This window comes from Tupaia chinensis, unplaced genomic scaffold, assembly GCF_000334495.1.
Source record: "Tupaia chinensis unplaced genomic scaffold, TupChi_1.0 Scaffold150166_1, whole genome shotgun sequence".
NCBI lineage: Eukaryota > Metazoa > Chordata > Mammalia > Scandentia > Tupaiidae > Tupaia > Tupaia belangeri.
Window position 1 is genome coordinate 750,451 of NW_006210004.1, and position 12,089 is coordinate 762,539.

The following is a 12,089-nucleotide window of genomic DNA, read 5'->3' on the forward strand; positions in this document are numbered from 1 at the left end:
CGATTCGAGTCCCGGACCTGGTGGCTTAAACTCACACCAGGCACGTGTGCGTGCGTACCCAAGATCCTGAGAAGAGAATGGAGGAGAAGGGATTGCGGCGTGGCCATCCCCCTTGGGGGGGTGATTTCTCGCTTTCTATCTCTGTCTCTCTCTTTCTAGCGAGCACACGTGCCCTATAGCAAAACCTCTAAAAAAAAAAGGAATTATTTATTATTATTATTCGTTCTTTGCTATAGAGCATGTGAGCTTACCTGAGAAAGAGAGAACAAGCTGCCAGGTCCGGGACTTGAACTGTGGTTGGTTCTGTGTGAGTCCAGCACCGTAACCAGCACATGCTTTGCTGGCCCCAAGGAATGTCATTTCTACTCTGTTTTGCTAAGAGTTTTGATCATGAAAGAATGTTTTATCTAATGCTTTTTCTGCATCTATATATATGATCATATTTTTTTATCTTTCTTTCTGTTAGTGTGATGTATTACATTTATTGTCTTGTATATGATGAACCATCCTTGTGTCCCTCGGATAATGCTTATCTGGCCATGATGTGTAATCTTCTCAGTGTGCTTTTGGATTTGATTTGCTAGTATCTTTTTGAGAATTTTTCATAGTATTCATCAGGATATTTGTCTATAGGTTTCTTTTTTCATTATGACCCTTGTCTGTTTTTGGTATTAGGTGATAGAGGCTTCATAGAGTGAGTGGCAAGATTCCTTCCTTTTGAATCTTTAGAAATATTTTGAATAGAGTTAGCTCTTTACAAGTTTTGTGGAATTCAGAAGTGAAGCCATCTGGACCTGGACTTTATTTTGTTGGGAGACTATTACTGATTCAATCTCATCACTTATTATTGATCTATTCAGACTTTTTATTTCATCCTGATTCAGCCTATGTAACATGTATACATCCAGAATTTTGTCTATCTCTTCTAGGTTTTCTAGTTGGTTTATAGTCATTTGTAGTGTTCTCTCATAATTTTTGTATTTCTGATATATCGGTTATACTATTATCAGCTTCATTATTGATTTTATCTAATTCCTTTCTCTGTTTTTCTTGATTATTCTAGCTAATAGTTTGTTAATCTTGTTTATCCTCTCAAAAAACCAGCCTTTTGTTTCGTTGACTTTTTTGTATAGTTCTTTTATTCTTTATTTCAGCTCTAATCTTTATTATTTCTTTTCTTCTGTTACTTTTGTTGTTACTTCTTTAGTTCTTTCAGATGTGATGTTATTTATAATACTTATAATATGATTTATAGTACTTTTTTTATTATAGTAAATACTGTATTTACTACTGCTTTCACTTTGTCCCAAAGGTTATGCAGAGTGGTATGTTTGTTGTTGGTTTTAATGAATCTTTTCATTTTAATCTTTTTTTTGTTTTGAGAGATTTTCGCTATAGGGCGCGTGCACTCGCCAGACAGACAGAGAGAGATAAAGAGACAGAAAGCGAGAAATCACCCCCAGGGTGGATGGTCACGCCGCAATCCCTTCTCCTCCATTCTCCTCTTGGGATCTTGGGCACGCACGCACACGCGCCCGGCGTGAGTTCTAAGCCACCGGGTCCAGGACGCGAACCGCAGTCGACTACATGCGAGTCCAGCGACATAGCCATTATGCTAACTGCTGGTTCCCTCATTTTAATCTTTATTTCTTCAGTATTTTAAAGTTATTCGGGAGTAGGTTGTTTAGTTTCCATGTTTTTTGTGTATTTTCAAGGGCTCTTTTTGTGGTTGATTTCAATCATAATTCCACTGAGTTCAGAGAAGATGCTAGGTATAGTTTCTATACTTTTAAATTTATAGAGATTTGTTTTGTAGACTATGATGTTAGTCTTTGAAAATGTCCCGTGTGGAGTCAAGAAAATTGTATTTTGTAGTTGCTGGATGGAATGCTCTATAAATGTCTGTCAGGCCCTTTTAGTTTTTGGGATCAGTTAGCTCCTGTGTCTTTATTTTTTGTATAAATGACCTGTCTAGTGGTGACAGTGTGGTGTTGAAATCCTCAGCAATTTGTGTGTTGCAGTGTATTTCTCCCTCTAGCAGTCTTTCTTTTACATTTCTAGGTGTCCTGGTATTGAGTCTATAAATATTTATGATTGTTATGTCTTCTTGGTGGATTCATTCTCTTAGAACTATGTAGTGTCCTCCTTTATCTCTTTTTACCCTTTTTATCTTAAAGTTTGTTTCATCTGCTATCAGTTTCACGATCTCTGCCTTTTTTTCATTTTTGTTTGCATAAAATAACTTTCTATCTCTTCACTTTCAGTCTGTGTGTATCTTTGTCAATGAGGTGTCTTTCTTGTAAGCAACATTTTGAGGGTCCCTGTGTTTACATTCATTGAACCAAGCTGTGCCATTTAGTTGAGGAATTTAATCCATTAACATTCAGTGTTGTTATCAATATATTTAAACTTTAGCCCTGTCATTTACTCTGTATATTTTTTTTTTGTAGTTTTGTATTCTCTTGCTTTATTTATCTCCCTTCACTTTTCCAGGTATAGTATTCCTTTAAGTATTTCCTAAAGAACTGGCCTCTTCCTGGTGATTTTTTTTCATTGTTTGTTTATCTGGGAATGATTTTATTTCTCTTCCTCATTTGAAGGCTAATTTTGCTGGGTATAGTATTCTTGGCTGAAATTGGTTTTCTTTGAGAGTTTTAAATCATGTCTTCCCATTTTTTTCCTAGCCTGCATTGTTTCAGTTGTTGTAATGTGGAAACCGTTATAAGTAATTTGGAGTTTATCTTGTCATTTTTTGAGTATTATTGTTGATTTTTATCAGTTTGGCTGTGATGTGCCTTGGGGAGGATCTTACTGTATTTCCTAGCTTTGGCTCTCCATATTGCCTCTGTAAATTAGGAAATTTTCAGCTAATATATCATGAAAGAGATTTTTTAAGTCTCTTCTTGTCGCATTACCTTCTGGAATACCATTATGCAAATTCAGCCATTTAATAGTATCTAGGATTTACCATATGCTGCCCTTATTTTTAGTGGTTATTTTTTCATTCTTCTCAGTTGCTTGGACTAAAAAGTTTTGTCTTCAAGGTCAGAGATTCTTTCTTCTGCATAATCTAATCTACTGTTAATACTTCCTAGGAGAGATTTTGATTTCCTACATTATATTTGTTATCTCCAGAAGTTCTGTTTGATTCTTTTGCAAGACAGTCTATCTGTGGAGTTCTTTATTCATGTCATGGAAAGATTTTTTTTATCTGCTGGAATTGGTTGGTGGTTCTCTCTCACGTCTCATTGAGTTTAGTTATATAAATATTCTGAATTTATTTCTAATTTCTGTGATTGCTTGTGTGTTTTCTGTTGTTGGTGAGGAGTTATAGTGTTCCTCTGGGAACAGAGAAAGAGAGGAGAGAGAGAAAGCACTTTCCAGTGGGGTGTGATCATACTACAAATCCTTTTTCCTTCATTTCTCCATTCTGTGGGGATTTTAGGCATGCACACACATGTGCCCAGTGTATTTTTCAAGCTGTCGGGACTGGAATTTGAACTGTGATCACACATTGGGGTCCAGCTCCCTTAACTACTAGGCTATGGAACTGTCCCCCCAGTACTTTTTTTTTTTAAGAGGTTTTTGCCTTGGGGCGTGTGTGCTTACTGTAGAGAGAGAGAGAGGGAGGGAGAGAGACAGAGACAGAGACAGAGACACACACACACTGGGAGGGAAAGTGAGAAATCACCCCTGAGGGGTCATGGCCGTGCCATAATCCCTTCTCCTCCATTCTTCTCCTGGGAACTTAGGCATGCACACATATGTGCCTGGCATGATATTCAAGCCTCTGGGTCTAGGACTCAGACTTCTGTTGGCCATGTGAGAGTCCAGTGATATAACTGCTATGTCATTTGCTAGCCCTGTGTACTTGTCTTTTTAAAAAAAACTTTTTAAGAAACATTTCATGAAATTTAACATCTTAACAGTTTTTAAAGACTTTTATTTCATGAGAGAGAGAGGAGGACAAGAATGAATGGCAGGTGAGAGGGTGTACCCTTGATAGGGTCTTACCATTCTGTAATCCAACTCCCAAGCTCTTTAGCCAGCTGAGATGCAGGCAGGTCCACTGTATTCAGCTTGACCTATGATCTGAAGCCCAGGCCATCTCATACAACTCTACTATTGTGCAGCAGCCTCCTATCATGTATATGCTGGGCCCATCTTAACCCTTTTTAAGTATATATATAGTGCAGTAGTGTTAAGTTTAGTCATATTGTTGTGAAGTGGATTTCCAGAACTTTTTCACCTTGTAAATGGGAAAATCTGTACTCATTAAACAACAGCCTTCTTGTCTCCTTCCCTCTCCCCCATTCCAAGTTGCTATCATTTCTGTTTTATAATTTAGACTACTCTAGATATTTTATATAACTGGAATCATAGATTGTCTTTTTTTTTTTTTTAACATTTAGTCCTTTATTTTTCTATTTATTTGTTGTGATTTTCAAGCTTCCAGGTCTGGGACTTGAACTGTGGTTGGTCCTGTGGGAATCCAGCACCTTAACCCCCATGCCACCTGCTGGCCCATAGATTGCCTTTTGTGACTGTCTTATTTACTTAGCATAATGTCCTCAGGGCTCATCCATGTTATAGCATGTGATTTCCTTGTTATGGTTATATAATATTCCATTGTGTGTGTGTGTGTGATATACACACACACACACATATACACACACACACACACACACATATATATATACACACACACACACACCACATTTTCCTTATTATATGATGAACACTTGAGTTACTGTCACTTTTGGACTGTTGTGAATAATGCTATGGGCTGGTTATACATATATCTCTTTGAATCTTTTTGAGACATTATTTTCAATTCTTTTGGGTATTGAAGTGTAATTGCTGAGTCAAATAGTATTTCTCTTTCTAAATTTTGATGACTTATACTGTTTTCACAACAGCAGCACCATTTTACTCTCCTGTCAACTCTACGAGTTCCAGTGTCTCTTTATCCTCACTGATGCCTGTTATTTTCTATTTACTTTTTAAATAATAGCTCTCCTAATGGATGTGAAGTGTACAAATTTTTGATCAGAGTTATGTTCTAGCCAAACGAATCTTCCAGCTCTCTGAGAAATGCATTGGCATGGAAGAAATGAGACATAGGAGGCTAGCCAGGAGGTGCTTGTATTGATTTGTTTGTAGTAATAAAAACTGGTTTAAATGTGGGAAGGTGTAATTTTGAGAGGTGATAGAAAAGTACAAGTAATTTATTTGAATTTAAGAAATTAATGGACCAGCATGTGATGTGGTGGTTAAGGTGCTGGATTCCCACAAGGTCGACCACAGTTCGAGTCCCAGACTCAGCAGCTTGAAAAATCACACTGGGCGTGCTTGTGTGAGAGGAGGAAAAGGCAAAGAAGGGATGGCACTGTGGCCATCCCCTGGGGGGTGATTTCTCACTTTCCCTCTCTCTGTGTATCTCTGTCTATCTCCAGTTAGTGCACATGCCCTATTGCCAACATTTAAAAAATATTGAGCAACGATATGAGAATGACTGTCACATTTTGAACCTGTTTGTAACAGAAATGTAGAAAGGAAAGGAGAGAAAGAATACTTTATTCTTCTTTTGAGTTTTAGTTGGTGGGAATTTTGCATGGAAATAAATGCTTGGAAGGGCAGTTTGAAATGGCAATTTAAGATAGGTGAGAAAACAGTTCTGGAAACTTGTGAGAGCCAATGGGATAGAGGTCACAGTATGTCTCTTTGAAACATTTGTTTTCTTTAGAAAAATTAATCTGATGAACTTTTCCTTCTCAATTTTTTACAGCTCTTGCAAGCTTAGGATATGAAAAGAGCTGTGTGTTATTCAATTGTGCAGCCTTAGCTAGCCAGATTGCAGCAGAGCAGAACCTGGATAATGATGAAGGATTGAAAATCGCTGCTAAGCATTACCAGGTATGCAGAACAGTAGCTACTCTCTAACAATCATCATTAAATTAGAATATGTTGAAAATAATTTGCAATTAGGTTTATAGGTGCTTTACTCAACAGATGTTTTCATAAGAAGTGATGTACTTTTTAAATGTATTGAGTCTTATTGTTGAAACCCTTGGTTATCTATAGACCACGTCTTTTTTTCCGGACTGTTGTATACCCAGCACCTAGCACAGTGCCTGGCACGTAATAGCGGCTCAATAAATGTTAACAAATGATAGATCCCTTTTAAATAAATAATCTCATTTTTAAAATTTGTACATTATTTTTGTTGTAATAAGACAAAATTAAATAAAATAAAATTTCACTAATTGTCACAAAAATTAAGACCTCGTGGCAAGACACATGTGGAGGTCATATTTAAATGTGGTCAGACACATAAAGTTCTTAAGCCTGAATTTATATTTTAGGTACCAATCATTTACTAATATGGCCTGTTCTTTTGTTGCAATTGTTTATTGTTTATTATGTACTCAGCTTTTTCTCATTTCACTTAACTAGTAAGTGATTGTTAAGTGGTATCATATAATCATGTTTTCATATTTTACATTTTTGTATTTTCATACTTATTAGGTCTTTGGAAAAGTCATGACACATTTTTGCATAGAAAAACATAGGAACTGTATGTCATGACTTTTCTGATGATCCAATACTTTACAATGTAGAAAGTATTTTCATGTACATGATTTAATTCTCAGATAAATCTTGTAATACATGTCATGGATTTTTTATAAGTCTTCAAAAGTATTAAAGAGGTTCATATGAGTTTCTGGTGTTTTGATTCTAAATTTCATGGAATTCCAAATAGTCCTACTGTCTCCTCAGGGAATTTGCTTGACTCACAGATGGAGTCTGATATTTTTTGTTGTTTAAATTTTGGGGAGAAGTGAGAAATGCTGTTCTGGGAAAGTGAAAGGAAATATCCCTTAAGCAAACTTCATGCTCTCAATTATGGATTGCTGTATAGTTCTGGAAGGGCATAGTTGACAGAAATAACACACACATTATTTCCTCATGAGGCCAACAGTGGCAAATATTTTAAAGTGTAAAAAATGAAGCAAAATTGAATTTTATGTTCTATTTACTGTAAATTAGTTGGCATATGAAATATTAGAGGTCAACCTGAAGTATTGAGGAAACATTCCATTTTATGAGTGTCCTAGTAGATCTGCCGATATGACGGGACAAAAACTGGTGGTATTAGACCTAGTCTTGCCACCCGGAAGCTTTGTGCTGTGGACAAGTTCTTTAACCTCTCTAGAGCTCCGGTTCCTCTTCTGTAAATGAGAGACTTCATCTATTACTCTTCCTATTCTATCAGTATAATAAGGTCAGCAATCGACACATATTTAAAAAAGTTACTTAACTTTATTATTATCATTTTTCCCCCCTTAATTTGTTTGAGGGCCCATGTTCTCAGAGAGAGAGAGAGAGAGAGAGAGAGGAAATAAGAAAGCAAGCTGCCAGGTCTGGGACTTGAACCGTGGGTGGCCATGTAGGAGTCCAACGCTTCAACCATCACACCACCTGTGTGGCACCTATGGCAGATATCCTAAACATGGATTACAGAAATCGAGATCTTGGTTTTACAACAATTTACTTTTGAGTTTTCTCTATAATTTACCTCTAACCCAGGACCCTTTGTCGTCCTAGACTGACTTATTCCTTTCTCCCCAGTGTCATTTGTTTCATAAAAGCAAAGTTATCTTAGTATTAGCCTCAAAAGGTTTTGTGGTCTAATTGTTAACAGAGCCTGATCCTACATTGGCTGCCCACGTAGTTGGAATCCTGGAGTTGGTGGCTTGAAAAATACTGTGGATATGTGTGTGTGTATGCCCAAATCCTGTCATGATGGAGAAATGGAGGAGAAGGGATTGAAGTGTGGCCACACTCCATTGTGGGGTGCTCTCTTTCCCCTCTCTCTGGAAAGTGCATGCACCCTCTTTCAAATTAAAAAAAAAAAAAAAAAGCCTTGGACCAGCAGGTGGTGCAGAGGTTAAAGTGGCTCTATCCTACATGGATGACTGAGTGGTCTGCGTGCCTGACCTGGCAGCTTGAAAATGACACCAGGCATGTGTGTGTGCATGCCCACAGTTCTGAACCGAGAATGGAGGAGAAGGGATAGTGGTGTAGCCATCTCCTCTGGGGGAGTGTTTTCTCACTTTCTCTCTTAAAAAAACCAGTAATAACTTCAAGATGCAATTGGGGCAACAAAGGCCTGATGGGGAAACATTTTCACTGGTGAGCTCTGAAGGCCATATAGAAATTGTTAGCAATGGAAAGCAGTACTGTTCTTGAGAATTAGGTGTGTGTGCTATTTTGAGTTTCTCCTAAATATGACATGTTTAATTATTTGAAAGATGTGTTTGGGACAAAAGCAAGACCATTTTAATGTTAAAAATGCCTGTATTCTCAGGTTAGCTTTGAAGAAGTATATCTAAAAATACGTTTACTCAGTTTGCCCCATTAATTTACTTTGGTTTTCATTGTAATTAGCCTTCTTTTTTTTAAAGGTAGATTTTTGCTGTAGAGTACATGTGCTCACTGGAGAGACAGAGACAGAAAATGAGAAATCACTCTCCCGGGGGGATGACCACGCCACGATTCATTCTCCTTCATTCTCCTCTTGGGATTTTGGGCACACACACACATGTGCCCAGTGTGAATTTTAAGCCACTGGGTCCAGGACTCGAAATGCAGTTGACTATGTGGGAGTCCAACGATGTAATCACTATGCCATCTGCTGGTCCCAATTTACTTTTTAAAATTGATAGCATTTGTGCATTCATGCATGAATGGGAGATAAAGAGAGTGAAGGAAGCATGGTTGACAAGGTCTTTTCACTCTCTGATCCCCTTTCCTCCAGGTCCTCAAGTTCCTAGGCATCCTTGCACACACTGGTGTGTTCTCAAGCTGACCTGGGAATTTGAAAACGTGGTTGGCCATATGGTTTTAGGCAGGGCACTTAAATTCCTACTGTGCACAGTGAGTGGGCCTCTGTAATTAATTTTTTTTTTTTTTTTTAGGTTTTGGTATAGGGCCTGTGCACTCGCTGGAAAGAAGCAGAGAGACAGAGAGAAAATGAGAAAACATCCCCAGGGGGAGATGACCATGCTATGATTCTTCTCCATTATCCTCTTGGGATTTTGGACACGCATGCACACACTCGGCATATTTTTCAGCTGCAAAGTCTGGGACTTGAACTGTGAAGTCAGCCATGTGGGATCTAGCCACTTGAATCACCACATCACTGGCTGCCCTCTGTAATATACTTTTAATCTTTGTTAAATCCTCGGTAGTCAAAGAGTTTGGGTTGGATATTTTTATTATCTGTAGGTTAGTTTTAGATTGGTTTTGTACAGTGTGTAAATTTAAGAAAAGTAACTGTTCACTGAGTTAACATTTGAAATGATTTTTATGTGTAGCAGGACAATTTCTTGTTGAATTCGTATAGATTTTAAGGAAATTATTTTCTTTTCCCTCTAGTTTGCTAGTGGTGCCTTTTTACACATTAAAGAGACGGTTTTATCTGCCTTAAATCGCGAGCCTACTGTGGACATTTCTCCAGATACTGTTGGGACCCTCAGTCTTATCATGCTGGCGCAGGCCCAAGAAGTATTTTTTTTAAAAGCCACAAGAGGTAACTCCAATTTGTTCTCTATTTTGTTGCATGTGAAAAAAAAAGTGATAGGCATTTAAATTAAGAAGTCAATTAGAATATAATATATTCAATGTAGAGCCTTTCCTTTTTGAACTTCAAACATGGATTATTGAAAAACTTCAGCTTTTTTGGTGGTACAAATGCATATTTGAGAATTTAGACTGTGTTTAAATTTTTATGAAGTGATATTTAACTACTGTCTTTAAACATTGAAGTCTATAATCATATTTATGAGTATTTGTGACATGCCAAACATTCATTCATTCAGTAAATACTTACTGGATACTTACTGTGTACCAATCATTATTTCAGTCTCTAGATAAACAGGTAGCAGAAAAGTAAGGTTCCTATCCTATATTTAGGAAGCTTACATTTTAGTAAGGGGGAGATGATAAATTAAATGACCAAGGTAATTTCAGAGAAAGATAATTGCTATAAAGGAAATAAGAATGGTTGTGATAATGGCTAGTGGGATAGGGATGTAGGGGGAGTTGCTAATTCAGATTCACAGGCAAGCAGGGTTTGTTCAAGGTAATGCTTTTCAAACTAGACCTAAACAATTAGAAGGAGCCATCCGACCATCCAGGAGCCATCATGGGATTGTGCTCTCTTCTCTGGCCTTGTGAATGAGGACATAAGAATTTAAATAAGATTGAGAGTTTAGAATGTGGACCGAATATGTAAGTGTAGAAAATAAATTGAAAAGAGAGCAGTTATGGAAGATACATGAATTAGCATAACTCTTTCTTTCAAGATAACAGCTTTTATCAAGATAGAATTCATATCCACTAAAATTTACCCCATTAACATCTATAATTTAGTGGTTTTGAGTCTATTCACAGGGTTTTACAAACCATACCCATTTTACCATCACCTCCGAAAGAAACCTTGTTCCCCTTTCTAGTTACTCTTCATTCCCTTGTTCCATAAGCTATGGCAACTGCTGATCTATTTTCTGAATCTTTGAATTTCCCTATTGAATACAGGTTGAGCATCCCTAATCTGAAATTTTGAAATCTGAAATGCTCCAAAATCTGAAGCTTTTTGAGCATCTATTTCTGAATTCATGTGAAGGATGGCAGTAAAAATGCTATAATACAAAAACATTGTATAAAATTACCTTCAGTTCACTATCTGTATAATAAGGTGCATGTGAAATATAAATGAATTTCATGTTTATTTCTTCCTCCAAAATATCTTATTATGTATATGCAAACTGTATTTAAAACCAGAAAAATCTCCAAAATCTTAAACACTTTCAGATAAGGGATACTCACCATTTAAGTAAGGTTTATTTTATTCAGAAGACTCAATTTTATCAATTAGGATTTTTTAAGACAAGTGTATAAACTGTGGTCTTGATATCTGTACTGAGTCATACATCAGGTTATCTTGTGTATTTTAATTCACATGGTTAATTTAATATTTTGTTTCAGATAAAATGAAAGATGCCATCATAGCTAAATTGGCTAATCAGGCTGCTGATTACTTTGGTGATGCTTTCAAACAGTGTCAGTACAAAGATACTCTCCCCAAGGTTAGTTACTGTTTTGTAAATAATCGGTTCTCTTGCATGTGAAAATACTCAGACATTTCTATGTCCAAGGATCAAGCTGAAAATTAATGTACTGTAAAGAAATATGCCATTTTAATAGATGCATTTGAAATGTCTGTTTATAAAAATCGTTTTTAAAACTGAAGATGCATGAACAAGTCTTTTGTATTTAGGGGATGTCTTTGTCTTTACCCTTTACTAAACTTGTTTTTCTAAGCTAAAACTCTTTCCAGAAAACTTTGATCATCTCTCTTCAACAATTTTGTCAAATCAAGGCATGGTGTAGTTTCTAAATCATTGACCTGGTACAAGCATGAATACTTGAGCATGTTGATTATTCACACTTTTAATTTTTGTCCTGTTTTCTTAAAGATGAGTCTTAAAGCGCAAAAGCAGACATAAAGGAAAAGGAAAAGAAAACTTAACAAAATCATCTGATACTTTGATTAGAATTAAGTTTTGCCAACAGGGATAGAAAATTGGGCTGCTAATGGACAGCTGAGGAAAGCAACCACCTTAAAGCACATACCACAGGAAGTATTATGTTTTAATGTAAACTTTTCTGACCTGGCAATCGAAAAGACTATTTAGTGATGCTCATTTGTGTATGATGAAGCAGATGACTAGGCTTACAAGTGTATTGGGAATAGTTAAAAAGGAAAGCCTAAAGTAACATTTCAGCTACTCTTCAGAAATGTTCAAGGCATTAGTTTCATCTATATGATAGTGTATGGTTTTTGTTACATGAGCTTTCACAAGGGAATGTATTGATTTATAAGTAGTATTCATGGATCTGTAAATTATGGAATTGCAGACATCTTTAGGGTAAAATAAAAAATACACATAAGTGCATCAATGGTATACATTATCCAGAAAATGAATAATAAGGAATTAATTATACGGATTCCTGGGAATTTA

The 12,089-nt window shown here is 36.5% G+C and overlaps 1 protein-coding gene across 2 annotated transcripts in view; it reads left to right on the forward strand.

Annotated features, from left to right (window-relative positions):
• Positions 1-12,089, forward strand: part of PDCD6IP (programmed cell death 6 interacting protein) — a 72,999-nt gene that overhangs the window by 28,562 nt on the left and 32,348 nt on the right. For both annotated transcript variants that reach the window (XM_014585636.2, XM_006171967.3), the window contains 3 exons: positions 5,789-5,916; positions 9,442-9,595; positions 11,053-11,153. In XM_014585636.2, coding sequence (XP_014441122.1) covers positions 5,789-5,916; positions 9,442-9,595; positions 11,053-11,153 — 383 coding nt within the window. The remainder of the gene's footprint in view (positions 1-5,788; positions 5,917-9,441; positions 9,596-11,052; positions 11,154-12,089) is intronic.